This window comes from Dryas octopetala, chromosome 8 (assembly GCF_963921425.1).
Source record: "Dryas octopetala chromosome 8, drDryOcto1.1, whole genome shotgun sequence".
NCBI lineage: Eukaryota > Viridiplantae > Streptophyta > Magnoliopsida > Rosales > Rosaceae > Dryas > Dryas octopetala.
The window spans coordinates 7,232,226-7,247,320 of record NC_141373.1 but is presented as its reverse complement, the minus strand read 5'-3'; the positions used below and the strand labels follow the sequence as shown (position 1 = coordinate 7,247,320).

Here is a 15,095-nt window from a genome sequence, read left to right as displayed (position 1 = left end):
TTAGTTGTATACTTTTAAAATTTTTTTTTTAAATAAGTTAGAACTTAGATCAATTAGCAATCATTTACTATTTAGGGTTTAATTTTTAAAATTTGAATTTTTCCAAAACTAGAAAGTTAATCTCTAATACAACAATTCAACGCAATAACAGGATCAAAAACCACACCGAAAATATGAAATCCCCATTTTGATTCATTCGGCTAGAAAAAAATTAAAATTTTCATGTGTTGATCGAATTTTTCCTATGTTAATCGATCAGCATTCACTCCACACAATTTCACAACTAAAGTTCCACATCAAATTTTAGTTGTACTTGCATAAACTATTTGTGCAAAATTTATGAATCAACATACTAGAAGTTTTTTTCTAATCTTAAAAAAATAGATTCAAACTTGAAATATTTTCTAACATTATAAGAGAAATACTATTAAATTACAAATTAGTTGATAACAAATACAATGGACTTGATTAAAATAGGAAGGGGAAGTGGAAATTGAACTCTTCTTTAGCTTTTTTTTTTTGTTTTTTGGGTCAATTGTCCTTTTGCAAGTAGTATTCTAATGGAGATAAAAGTTCTCCAATAAAAAAATTAGTTGGGATTTGAGATTTATTCAAAGTCTCATCCTCCACCTTTTTTGGGGTAAACAAAAGAGAGAAGAAAAATCAAAGACTAACACCTTTTTTTTTCTTACCAATAATCTAGTCTCACCCTTCTTCTGTCATTATCTCCCACTTCCCACATATAGAAAAATGACATTTGCCCCTCTCTTTTCCTTTTTCCCCACCTTTTTCTTCCCTCACTTTTCTGTCCTCCCAAACACTAAATGATGATTGACTGCTAAATCAGTAATTAGGAATTAGTGAAGAATAAAATTTGGTACATAAGAAAAGTATTTAGATTTTGACTTGTCATCCATTATGTTATGCCACTAGGCTGTGGCCATGTGGTCCGCTCAGTTGAGTTCAGTAGCTGAGAGTTGGTGGAGAGTGGAGACGAAAGCAAAACAATAAAAAATTAAATAAAAAAAATCTTAAGATATGCTTCAGATTCAAGCATGAGATCTCATGAAGTATCTAGTAACAACTATTAAAATATTAATTTATGTGTATATAGTATTATTAGATGGTATATTTATATTAATAGAGTATAATATTTATAATATTCACCTATATTATGACATATTGAATTGATTATAACATATAACGGTGTATCAATTACACAGAATAATTTCTCTATTTTTTAGTTTGGTGTTGGTAAGCGTTTGAATAACAATTCGATTTCGCTTGGATTAAATTACTAAAAGATCTTGGACTTTCTATATCACTCATTTTAATATTTTATCATGTTACACTCCAATTTTTAATGCACTTACCAAAAAGAGTGCAGAAAGTTTATGGAGTACAAATTTATTTTGTTTCGAGGAGGAAAAACACAACATGAATTATGTTGTTTCATAATAAAAATATAAATAAATATATTAGAAGAAGCTTGTAATAAACTTATTTTAATAATAAAATTCAAAATGAATCTTAATATGTAATATTACGTTATTGTTATATACCAAATTGAATCAGACGGGATTCCGTGAATGAGTGAATTAATTAGCCATTCAATAACATAATATACTAATGAGAAATTTAGAAAAACAAATCCAAATTTAAGTCAATTAAAAATTTTAACTTTTTAAAAAGAATTAAAAAAAATTAACCTTCAAATAGTGTTCGAGCTCCCTCAAGCATTACTCCAGAAAAGTTCGAGCACTTTTTGAAAGTCAAAATTTTAAATTTTTTTAAAAATGGTTATAATTTATAAGTATTTAATGAAAACCAAAATAAGTTAATTTTCAAAATTTCTCAATGCTAAATATTTCTTTTCTTCCATATAAAATATAGATAATATACTAAACTATGCGGTACTTCACTGTTCACATTTTAATAATTTCAAGTGGACTTAATAAATGGGATAAAAGTCAAGTCGACAACCTTATTAAATTCAGGGTGGAGTATAAATAGACTCGAATAAATTCAACCTACCACACAAATAGAGTACGAATTCCAATGCACATAGGCCCTTCAAGGCAGAACTTACCCATTGGGCCTAGGTCAAAAGCTACATTCAATTCACCCTGAGGCCTCAGGCTCAGTGGGCTAAATTACAAAAGAATGCAAGCCTACAATGAATCTAAGCGAAATTCTAAAAGGACCCCACTATTTACTTTCTAAACCCCTATATACTCACTATTGTTTACTTTCAAAAACTTCTCATGGGGTTTAAAAAGCAAATAATGGAATCATTTTAGAATTTATCTGAATCTAAACTAGAGGACCAAATGACAAGCTCACCATAGAGTCATATATAGAGGGTAGAGCAAGAAACAACATAACATAACATTAGCTTGATATAGCAATGAAATTTCATTGTTGACTTTTAAAGGGCAGGCTGAGAAATAGGTAATGATGCTCCAAAATGCTTGAGGTATGCATCTGCAAGCATGTGGCCCAACTGAACCTGGGCCTTGGTGGTGAGGTGTAGGTGATCATCTTTGAGCTCCAATCCCTTAGCATCCACACACACAACATTTGGAAGCTCCAACCCCAATTGGGCCTCCCTAACTTTCTCCATGTACCTCTCATCACCCGACGCAATAGCCACCTGTAAAATCACGGATTAATGATAATACTAATAATAATTAATAAATACCCAGAATGGCCATCAAAGGCTCAGTGAGTGAGTGAGTGAGTGACCAAACCTGGATAATTGGAAGTGAGGGCAAACCAAGATCCTCCCTTACATTCTGAACGAGTCTCACCATGTCCCCCTGGTACGCATCCGCATCATGCTGCGTCGACGTGTCACTCTCCCCTTGGTACCACAACAAGCCTTTAATCTCTCCCCCACCACCCGCACCCGCCACGCTCTCCCGCGCCCGCTTCACCATACTCTCGTACAGGTGCTCCCCACGCGCCCACTCCTTAATGGCCGTCCCGCCCACCGCGCACGGCACCAGCCCCACTGCCCCCGCCACGCGCTCCCTCACCGCGTTCGCGAACGGCATCCCGGGCCCCACCCCGCATACCTTCTTGGAATCAATGTCGGCGTGGAGGGGATCACGGGCTGAGACCCAGCGGAGGTTGGCGCTGAGGCGGAGGATGGAGGGGTGGGGCTGGCAATCAGGCGGAACGACGCCGTCCCAGTGCTGGTGGTGGTGGTGGTGCGGGTCTTTGACCACGCCGCCCCGACCCGCCATGTTGCTCTGACCCGATAAGATGAAGATCTGCTTGTTGTTGTTGTTGTTGGTATTGAGTGGTGGTTGGTCCATAGCTGGGTTTGTTGGTTGCAGGCTCAAATGGGGTGTGCTGTTGAGACTTGAGATATAGAAAAAGAGGAAGGAAGAAGATTAGTTTGGACATATTTATGAGGGTGTACGGATATGGAGTATGGACACTTTGAATAATTCAGTGTACGGTGTACCCGCATTCACTTTTCTTCACACATCAACTAAAATGTACTGTTACTCTGCCCGGGTTTAGAAAGGATGAGAGACATGGGTGTTTATGTGATTTAGATGGGAAAAAAACATTATTAGTCCGTGTGTTTTACCTTCAAACAAAATTTGGTTGATGCATTTAGTCCTTATATTTTATATTATTTATAATATGAGGTCAGTTTTAATTAATTTAAATTTATAATTTTTGTTTGAAAAAAAAATTTATTTTGATTATAAGATCAATAATATAAAACACAAGGATCAAATATTGAGTTTTGAAACCATAACAACTAAATATATTTTTGGAGTAAAACTGTAAAGCACATGCACTAAAAGTGTTTTTTTTTCCCGATTTATATTTGAAGGTGTCACCTCCCTAAAATCATTTTGGTAATTTTAGATAAGGGTATATTTGTTATTTTGTTCTGTCATAAGGGTAAAATATTGGAAGAAGTGTGGAGACCACCTCGTCAGTCTCCAGCCCAATGGAAAATTGACAAACTACAGTTGCTGGGCCTTGGCTGTTTTGTGACAAGGAAAGCCTTTCTCCCTGTTTGGCCCAAATGTGATCCATCAAAAACGTTAGGGGAGTCGAGTTTCTTTGATAACAAAAATGTTAAAATGGGAACAACAAAAATTCACGGAGTTAGCTCAAGCAATGAGTTTGGGTGTTAGATGATGATGGATTAAAATTAGATTAGGGTAATAACATAACTCAATTTAAATAAGAAATATAGACTGAAAGAAAAACAAAATGAATAGCCTATCAATCATGTTCCGAGTCTCAATATCACCATATTAAACTGTAGCTAGTTTCCTACAAACACCACTTTTTTCAGACAATTTCTTTATTTTCATCCTTGAATTAAATGCCTCATAATTGAGCATCAAACCAAAAGTGGAAGCAAAACTCAACTACATGAAATTGACATCACTTGAATTGAATGCTTGGTACTTCTAATAAGTGGAAAACATGAAGAAGTACTTTGTTAAATTCAATGAAAAGATCCAAAAACAACAAATCCATCCAACATCGTTATGTGATAAAATTATTTACACTAGGCTTATTGATTACATTATAAAATTAATAAGGATTCACCTTAAACTCTAGCCTATTAAGGGTATAGTATACAATGTGATTCATATAATATTACCCATTATTATATCAATCCATACACGAGAAAGTCTTGGGTGGGGCTGGAATGCCACTCACCTAATGAGACTTTCTTTAATTTTTTGACACCTGTTATATTTTTATCCAGCTGGACAACAACTTTGCCTTCCTCTCTCCCCTCTCTCTTTCGTTCTCTTCATCAACACCACCACCCAACACAACCCAGCACACCCCCACCACCCGCCGCCGGCCTTGCTTCCCCTTATCTCTCCTCTCCCCTCTTTTTTTCCTCTTGCTTTCTCTCTTTGCTCACTCACTCTCTCCGATCTGGGTGGGGGCTGGCTGAGATGGGGCTGGGCGGGGAGGGGATGGGGCTGGGTTTAAATAGTTTCAATCATCTATTAAACTCCCTTTGGAAGATGCCATTGACCCAACTCTGTTTTTCAATATTTTTGTGGAGGGTGGTGGGGGTGTGCTGCCGTGCTAGGTCTGGGTTGTGTTAGGGTGTGTTGGCCTGGCCTGTTAGGTGGTGGTGTTGAAGAGAATGAGAGAGAGAGAGAGAGAGAGAGAGAGAGAGAGAGAGAGAGAGACTTGTCCAGCTGGACAAAATCATGACAGATGTTAAAAAATGAAAGGGAGTCTCATTAGGTGAGTGGCATTCCAGCCCCACCGAAGACTCTCTCATCCATACACTGATACACATCTTTTTGCATATCTTCCCATCATGCCAACATGTAATCAATGTCACTGTCCTCCTCCTCCATGCCAATTGCCATGCCACCAAAACCATCTTATTATATTTCATATATCAATTTAATTAATCACTCACACATACATACAACCGCTACATAAATTATTAAATTATATCAACATTGCCTTGTGCTTTTTATGCAACATTCAAGTCAACAAAAGAAGAAAATTAAAGCAAATGCTTTAACATAACAAGACCACTTTTGTGGGACCCCAAATACATCATTAGTTTGAAGAAGTCGAAGGAATACTACTTTTGTCTAGGACTTGGAAGGCTTCTTTCATGGTTGGTCTTTTTTGTGGAACAAAATTAGCACAACTAAACCCTAACTTCAAACAAGCCAGCAAGGCATCCTCCCTGCCCTCCACCTCACCCCTAATTGCCACGTCAACCATTACCAAAACCCGGTTCTTCTCTTCTGTCAACGAACCGGCGGTCCACTGGGCCACCAATTCTCGTTCCGAAAATACCCTTCCAGTGATAAGCTCAAGCAAAACTACACCAAAAGAGTACACATCCCACTTGGGGTTTGGCTTTAGGTTCCTTAGGGACTCCGGCGCTTGATACGGTGAAGATGCACCTCCTACGTTGGACAGTGTGGCGGGGCTGCCGCCAACTGGGAGTACTACATCATGTAGACCTTCGCGAGTGGCGGTGGATTTTTGGCTTCCAAAGTAACCCCGGGCTGAACCGCTTGCTCTGTGACTGCTCATAGTGCCTAACACTAGCTTATCAAGGCCGAAATCACTGATTATTGGCTCCATGTCAGAGTTTAAGAGAATGTTACTTGGTTTTATGTTGCCATGCACATGTTTCTTCTCATGAATGTATGCTAGCCCCCGGGCAACACCTCTTGCTATCTTCAGCCGAGTTTCAAGAGGAAGATGATATGGAGACGACCCTGGTTTTCCTGCAGAATTTAAAACATGTTTCAAATAGCAAATTAGCATTGCTTGAAGAGAAAGATAAAAAATTCTTATGTAATAAACAATGTATATATGAGGAATCATATTCCTAAACTTGAACTCAAATTATTCATGTGCGTACAAATTAACAAATATATAGCATCACTTTAGACTTATGTATAGGTCCAATGATAGAGTACAAACTATGAAACGTAACATATAAAATTGTCCCACAGACCACAAAAGAATGGACTACACGTGAGTTGTTGTGTGGCTTGGGTTATAGCCTTATAGGGTGGTAATGTGAAAGAAGCATGATCACTATCCCACAGTCACAGTGATCCTGCAGACTGCAGATGTGGACACGGATTCTTTGGGTTCCAATATTTCAACTATTTGCAGCAGGAAAGAGTTCCATGAATCTTGTATGTCATGGTTCACGTGCAGTTATATAATGACTCTCTCCAACTTGCAATTTGGCAATACTATTGTGATTAACAGAGTGTTTGGTAGTTAAGAAACTAATATTATTTATAAACTGATGCAAACTTTTATATATATTTAATGTAAGATGGCTAATTCATTAAGCTAGACATTGGTTTGCAAAAAGAGTACAGAACATGCAAATTATTAATTAGAGAAAGAAGAGTACAGAACAAGACAGTATGTATTGAGAATGGGCAGACACCAAAGAAATAAATAAAGATGTGAAAATTAGCTAGTTTTAGTGCAACATTGGGGCCATCTGTGCCCAAAAAACTATATATATAGGATCACATTTATTGTAAAGGGTATCCTATGACACCAAAAATTGGATTCAAGATGGCAGAAATTGAGCTAGAAAAGCTCTATTAGAGAATGAGTTTGAGCACTATTCGAGGGATTAGAATACTAGAGATCAGTTATATCTTTAAGACAGAACCTAAATTTTATTTAATGCTCATGTGTATTAATCAAATCATATGGCATGACCAAATTATGTGTGCAAAAGTTTGTATCTACTTCTAGTAGTTAATTCTTTTTTTGTTTGGGGGCTTGGGCCTGAAGGCCCCTATTTTTTTTTTTTTTTTAAAAGCACAAGATGATGCTAACATGCACAAGTGATACACACAGCGTATTTTAGCAAAATAACACATATTCAACTAACGTACGCTAAAAAAACAGAGAGCTGGAGGAGCAGAGTAGGGAATGGAAGCTTACTGTTACTGGTGGTGGCAAGGCTGCCGTTGGAGACATAGTCATAGATGACAAGCTTCTCATCCTCTCCCCCGTAAAACCCTCGAACCCTCACCAAGTTGGGGTGTCGAAGCTTGGCAATGGCTCTCACTTGGCTCTCGAACTCTCTCATCCTCTCAACCCCACTCTCTCCAATCCTCCTCACAGCCAGAGCAGTCTTGTCTTCAAGCACCGCCTTGTACACAATGCTCGGACCGCTCGCTCCCAAAACGTACGCCGAAGCTTTCAGCAGTGTCTCCAGCTCGAGCTCTGGCTCCCCATCTATGGTCACTAGAACACCACCTTTTTTATTTGAGTCCCCACTGGGATTCTGCACATTACCCACTTGTCTGTTTTTTTCGTCTTGGTCGCTGTCGGAGCTGGTGGCCTCCGATGTCTCCTCGCCTTTGATTGTCAAGCACGACCATGAAGAGGGTTTTGGGGCAAGTGAGTCTTGTTTTGTCACAGTCTGTGGTTTTTTGTTTTCTGGGTCTAAAGCTCTGCTTGCTGAGTTGAGATGTTTTCTCTTCCTAACTTGGTAGACGTAGAGAATAACCAAAGCAAGAACAACTATTCCAGCTAAGTCTCCGACTGTGATTCCTGCGATGGTCCCAGGTTTTAACCCAGTTTGTGATTGATTCTGAGTAGTAGTACCATTTGGTGAACCCGGAGAGTTTGATATTGGGGTTGAGTCAATTGTTTTGGGAATGGCTGCAATAGCTGGAGAAGATGTAGTACTTGTTGTTATATTGGGTGGAGTGGACAGAGTAGAAGGAATTGGGCAAAGGTTCTTCAATGGCTTCCCACAAAGTTCACCATTTCCTGCAAACAACTCTGTTTTCTGATTAAGCAGAGCTTGTGACCCTGGAATTGCTCCAGTCAAATTGTTGAATGAGAGATCAATTGTGGCATTCTCTGTAATTTTCTTAGCAAACTCTGCTGGTATTTTCCCTGAAATCTTGTTGTAGGAGAGGTTCAAGTAACGCAGACTCTCCCCGCCGAAATCGAAAGGCAGAGACCCATTGAGCAGATTCGAAGACAGATCTAAAACCTCAACTGAATTAAACCCAGTTGGGATTGCACCAGAGAAGTAGTTGCTCCTCAAAGAAACAACAGTGAGGTTTTGCAAAGAAGTGAGATTTTCAGGGACTTTCCCAGCCAAGGCGTTGTCAGAGACGTTGAGAAGCTGAAGGCTTTTGAGGCCACCAAGGAGCTCATCAGGCAGCTCACCAGAGATCACATTGTTTGAGAGAGCAAGAACCTGAAGCTCCGAGGCGTTGAACATGGTTTTGGGCAGAGACCCATTAAAGAAATTGTTGGAAAGATCAAGGTGGAGAAGGTGTTGGATCGAACCCAGTTCGGGAGCGATCGAACCCAGAAGCTGGCTGTTGGGGAGGACCAAGCTGGTCACTCTGAACATGTCTAGAGTGCCGGGGTTGCCCATTTGGGTGCACGTGACTCCGTTCCATGAACATGGTGTTTGATCGTCGTAGTTCCAGTTTTGCAAGACTGAGAGTGGGTCGCTGAGAATGGAGTATTTGAATGAAAGCAAGAGAACCCCGTCTGAGTTTAGAGCCAGAGCTGAGGGTAGTAGAAGAAGAAGAAGCAAAAGGGAAGTGACCCTCCACCAGAAATGGAGATTGTTGGTGTTGGAGCTCATGGTTTTGGGAACTGGTTGAGCATGTTGGCCTCTACAACAAGTTCAGGGTATAGAAAAAGAGTTGTGTGTGACTGTGTGAGTGAGTAAGAGAAAGATGAGAGATGGTGACCAACTACAGTTTGTTGTTTTGGTTACCAAATCTAGGCATTAAGGAAAGAAAGCTTGGTTTAAGTTGCTGGAAAGATGGAACTGAGAGAGATGATTAAAGCAAAATGTTGGTAGCGTGCACAGCTGGTATTGGTTTTCTGCCAACACTAGTAAAAGTTTTGGTAAACTCTGTTTTTCTTGGATATAATTGAGAGAGGAAAGCAGAGAGAAAGGCATATTGTTTCTGCTAACAAACAAGGGACAACCAAGTGAGTTGGAGCCCATAACAGGTTGCAGTTGCAGAGGAGCTAAATCAACCCCCCTATTGAGTATTCACATGGAAAATTTATCCCTCTGTACTGGGTGTCTCTTTTTAACCCTGTGGAAACTGCTTGCAATAATATTATGTGTACCATATTTTTTCTACAAATAAAAGTGAGACCCAACCATCTCTATTAGAAATGTAGTAAAAAGAAAATGTGATATCCTTGACATTTCTCAACTAGTTTTTAATTTTTTCCATTGAAAAAAAAACTGGTTTTGATTTTTTTTTCCTTTTATTTTTTTATTTTGCTAAAGTTGGTTTTGGGAAATTGTCCCTTGTAATTTTGCATAAATTTAGTTGAACTCCTTATTAGCTTGCTTTTGGCTTATTTTCGTTTTTTCTTGACCTTTTCTTGTTTGTCTGGCTCTGTTATTTTTGCAGTTAGCACTATGATGACTGTGGCTTGTCTGGTTACTTGAATAAAACTTCTTGCATATATAATTTTAATTTTTTTCTTTTGCTAATTGCATAACTTTTTATTGCTCTTGGCCTTTTTGTTTGTGAAAAAAAATTAGTAATAAAACCCTTTTCATGTTTGTCTGGATTTTTTATTTTGCAGTTAGCAGCATGGCTCTGTAGTATGTCATACTGTACAGTGAATAAATCTTATACTTTTGGACATAAAAAAGTTTATGGATTTGAGTTATGCTATTAATTTATGACTGCAGTTCTGTGATGCACAGTTCACAAATCTTATACTATTATGGTATTGACTACACAGTCTACACCAAGGTATGAGTGTGACTGATGAAATTTTATATAGATCTATGCACATTCTCCTTCATATATTGTCTCCATTATTTCTAATAAATTTCATACTACTACATCTTAGGAAACCACTGCAACCACCATCCTCAAAAGCTTGTGTCGTTAGAGAATAGGTTAATATTATATATCAAGCATTGAATGAAATAGATAAACATGTAGGTGCAGTCTTATTCTGTATCTCATAATAAATAAAAAAAGTGAAGAACGAGAATCGAACTTAGAATTTCTTACGAACAAAGCTTCGATAACATGTTAGAAAATCACTAGCCAAAAAATTAATTGGGTTTAGAATTTTGGATAATTAAGTCTAAATAAGCTGTTAGATAATTGGGTTTAGAGATTAGGGTTTAGAAGCATATCAATACTATACTAAAGTCAACAGTAGCTAGCTTTCAGCTCACACCTGCTTTACTTTCCATTGAGCCAATACAATAGCCGTTGTCCTCACTAAAGTGTATTGTATCCCAAGCTAATCCACTACTCATCAACTTTGCCCTTTTTGACTAATCCACCTCCTAATTGTCTATATAACTTCCCTTTTCATAATAGTGTCACCTGATCTTTCCCACTATTCTAATGATATTTGTTATTAGAAAAGGTAGGTCATATTAAATTAAACTTCAATGAACTTTATAAAATTTGGTTAGATTGCTGTAGATGCTGGGTCATATGTGACCCATGGATTACTCATATGCCTTTCATCTATACACATAAAATTATGAGAAAAAAATCTCGACTTCCTTCAACAATACTTAATTAAAACTTTCTATAGGTTATTAAGCCTCAAATTTTGTTTAATTTTGACAAAAACTCAATGCAATTAATCAAATGAGTGAGAAAGGCAAATGATGCTGCTGTGCTAGCTAGTGAAACTTCTGGCTCTGAGAGACTGAGACTTAAGAGTTTCTCAAGTGGATGCTACTTAAGAGTGTAGAAGTAGTTAAGAAGTTGGTTCATACAAATGATTCTGCAGAATTTTAATATCCCAACAAGTTCTGATACAAAACTAATATGGGGGGTATGCACAAAGTTCATTATGAGCTAACTGATAGGGTTGTAAGAGAATTTAATGGTTTCAACTCTTAAGCAAGTTCAGATGGCAACATAACATGACTGCAACTCTCAACTCCTGGCCAAAAACGTGTAGACTAGCTTGTAGGACTCACTGGACTAGTCAGAGCACTTGTCCTTCTCCATATCAGATGCATACATTTTTTTATGCATGAAGAACAAAAATTGCTTAGGGCCTTAGGCCATTGCTTGACCAAACTGGAGATAGACAATAGTAATGACCATTCCAAAGAATTTCAGGAGGGGACCTCTTGCTTCAACAAGCAATGGGGCATCCCCAACAATCTGTTGAAGATAGTGTGAAATTCAATCCACCCAAAAATGCTAGTTGTTGCCATATTTGGCATACACTATTCCAAATCTGTCTATTTTTTTTTAGCTAAAGCTGGTTATGGGAAATAGTCCCTTGTAATTTTGCATAATTTTTGCTGAGCTCCTTAGATTGCTTTTGGCTTCTTTATGTTCTTGACACTTTCTTGTTTGTCTGGTTCTGGTTTTTTTGCAGTTTGCAGCATGACTACTGTAGTTTGTCTGATTACTTCAATTAAGCTTCTTGCACATATATTTATTTTCTATTGGTTTAGTTTATTTGAGCTTCCCATTAGTCCTTAGATTGGTTTTAGCCCTTTTTTAAAAAACAAAAAAGATATACACTTTTTCATGTTTGTGTAGCAATGTTCGTATGACTAATCGTCTGGACATAACGACAAGTCACATAAAGCTTAACATCATGTCATTTGGGCCTAGGCCCAAAGACTAAGCCCTTCCTGGACTCATGGGCTCCTAGCCCCTGACCTCCTAGGCTTCGGCCTCCTAGGCTCTGACCTCCTAGGTCCTGACCTCCTAGGTTCCGACCTCCCAAGCTCCGGCCTCTTAGGCCCCGACCTGTGTCAACTCATTCAGATCCTCGAAACAGGTGACACGTGGCGCTCCTACATTGCGAGTCGTTACAAGGGACACGTGTCATCACCAGATTAGTTGACACTCTTCCAAAAGTACTATAAAAGAAGTACTTTCTTGTCAGAAAAGAACATTCAATCAATATTATACTATTCACTCACTCTGCTCACAGATTCTCTTGACACTGACTTGAGCGTCGGAGGAGGTTCGGCCGGTACCACACCGGTGCCCTTCCCGCTCACTTTTGTGTATTTGCGCTGGGTGCTTGGATATTATTATTTCTCTACTATTTATTAGTCGGACCCAGGTACTCATTCCTACCCCACTTCGACGTGTCATCCTCTCAGTGGGAGGTGAACGGGTCCACGTGGTTTGACTCAACATTGACTGCTTTACCATTTTTGAGCATCAACAAGCAGTATGATTACTGTGGTTTGATGGGATCCTTCAGTAATGCTTCTTGCACAATTTTATGTGCAGTGCATAAAGCTTATACTACTAATTTTGGATAAGGAAAATTATAGATTTGAGTTATGCAATTTTATGACTATAGTAATATATTATAGTATCAAATTTGGATGAGTGCTAGCTACTCATGGACGAGTCATTAATACATGCGAATCTCACAATAAATTCTATATATATTAACATCTTACAACGCGTTTAAACGACTGTTCAAAATGAAGCTCTAAAACATGAGAGCAGATTTGGTACCCTGTTTTTGGTACCAGGTTGGTACCAGGCTTTGATCAAAGCCTTTGATCTTAGCTTTCTCTCTCTACTCTCTCTCTCTCTCCTCCAAGATCAATGGCTTTGATCAAAGCCTGGTACCAGCCTGGTACCAAAAACTGGTACCAAATCTGCTCTCCTAAAACATGAAGTCTACTGTAAACATGAAGTCCTCACTAAAAAAGTAGCTAGCTTACACCTCAGAACTGCTCTGCTTTTCATCAGCCACTACAATAACCATTGTCCTTACCAAAATGTAATATCCCAAACCAACCCACTACTCATCTTTTCCAATTTTCACTAATCCACTTCTCATTCTCTAACTTCCCCTTTTCATAATATGGGTGTCATCTGATCTTTACCCACTATTTTAATTTGAAAAAGGTAGGTTGTGGGTAATCTCATATTAAACATGATAATGAACTTTATAAAATTTGGTAAGACTGCTGTGTTGCTGGGTCATATACCCATATCCTTGATTACTCATATGCATATATTAAATTTTGAGAAAACTCTCAACATTCCTTCAACAAGGAAATATAAAATGGAAACTCCTAGATACTTAATAAGTAGGTATAGATTTTCTATAGAAGAAGTCAAGAAAGTTGTTCATGAAAGTGACTGCAAAAGTTTAGTTTTCTTAACAGCTAGAGTTCTGTACTAATTAACCAATATTGTGGCTTGCACAAAGTTCACTATGAAGCTTCCTGATAAGGTTCTAACGTAATCGAATGGTCTCAACTCTTAAGCAAGCTCAGATAGCAACATAGCATAACTGTAAATTAACTTTTTTTGTGTTCCTTGACCCAAACTTGTACTACTCACTGGACTACTAAGAAGCGCTTGTCCTTCTCCACATCAGATGCATACATTAACTAATGCATGTAGTTCAAAAGAGATAGACAAGAATAAGGGCCCAAAGACTCCCCAACAATCTGCTGAAGATCGATATTATGAAATTTAATCCACCCAAAAATGCTGGTTTTTGCCACATTCCAATTTGGTGTCTACTTGAATTTATAAGTTGCACACCATTCCATATCAACCCACGTGTACCAAGAACTGTGGAAATATTACTTTTAAGACCCTGCAATTAAAAAAATAAGAAGGAACCCCAAAACCCCCCAAGAAATTAAAAGGAAAGAAAAGCATAAAATGCTGGTTGCCAATGCACTTTGTAGGGTTCATATCCGACCTCCCTTTCCTTTCCTTACTGAAATTCTTTGTCAAAAAGAATTCTTGGTCAGAGAACTTCTAGAGTGAATCTATTGAATTTCACCCTATTCTCATTCACTTTTCTCTTTAATAGAGGAAGCTTTCCTTTTGATTTACTTCATAAGTTCATCACATTCCACATGCTACCTTTTGAATTCTTTGATCTTAGTGCTTCCCTATTTAAATGGGGTTGGTCACATGTTCACATTCCATTATGCTATAAATGTTGCTTAAGCTTGGCTTAATTATTCTGAAGGAGTAGGAGGTGTCACTAGGCCAATTCTGAACAAGGTTTGAAAATACGAGTTACACTCAGAAACACTCTATTGAATAGTGCAGACCAAAAGCATGAAGAGAAATTTAGAACATATTTTCTTTGCAGGAGAAAACTACAAGTAATTAGGTGTGGAAGTGGAAGTTACTTCGATAAATGGAGTCGACCCTCTGATGATGCCGTGGAGAATACTTAATTGCTGTCTCACTGCAATTATCTGCATCATATCATGATTAAACCCAATAATATAATATGAATTAGGTACATTAATTAATCTTAGTTAGGGTAGTAATTTTATATTAATGTTTGTACAGTTAACACTTTGTTTCTCCTCCTGGCATTTTATTAAGTACAAGTACAACCATGATTCGTCCAGGCAGCTTGTCTTAATATGTTGGAGAGGGAGAGAGAGAGAGAGAGAGAGAGAATCTAATTTGTAAGACCAACATTATTAGACAAGATTTATTATGAGTATCAAATCAATGTGATCTAACATTTTGTTTGAAGTGACACGAGAGTTTTGACATTTCTTATTCGGACAAAACTTTTTGGGTGAAAAGGTCATCAATTCGAGTGCATATTAGGTGGATGTG

General features: G+C 37.9%; 2 protein-coding genes across 2 annotated transcripts; both read right to left on the bottom strand.

Annotated features, from left to right (window-relative positions):
- Positions 1 to 2,005: 2,005 nt before the first annotated feature.
- On the bottom strand, positions 2,006 to 3,534 carry LOC147276682 (carbohydrate esterase, putative (DUF303)). Its single transcript, XM_086254623.1, has 2 exons — positions 2,751 to 3,534; positions 2,006 to 2,653 (listed from the first exon to the last, which is right to left on the bottom strand). The coding sequence occupies exons 1-2, from the start codon at positions 3,318 to 3,320 to the stop codon at positions 2,429 to 2,431; spliced, it is 795 nt and encodes a 264-aa protein (XP_086110749.1). The 5' UTR covers positions 3,321 to 3,534; the 3' UTR covers positions 2,006 to 2,428.
- Positions 3,535 to 5,364: 1,830 nt separating this feature from the next.
- LOC147276681 (receptor protein kinase-like protein At4g34220) lies at positions 5,365 to 9,535 on the bottom strand. The gene is made up of 2 exons (XM_086254377.1): positions 7,459 to 9,535; positions 5,365 to 6,263 (listed from the first exon to the last, which is right to left on the bottom strand). Exons 1-2 carry the CDS (start codon positions 9,131 to 9,133, stop codon positions 5,578 to 5,580), a joined length of 2,361 nt encoding a protein of 786 aa, XP_086110503.1. The 5' UTR covers positions 9,134 to 9,535; the 3' UTR covers positions 5,365 to 5,577.
- Between the last annotated feature and the right edge of the window lie 5,560 nt (positions 9,536 to 15,095).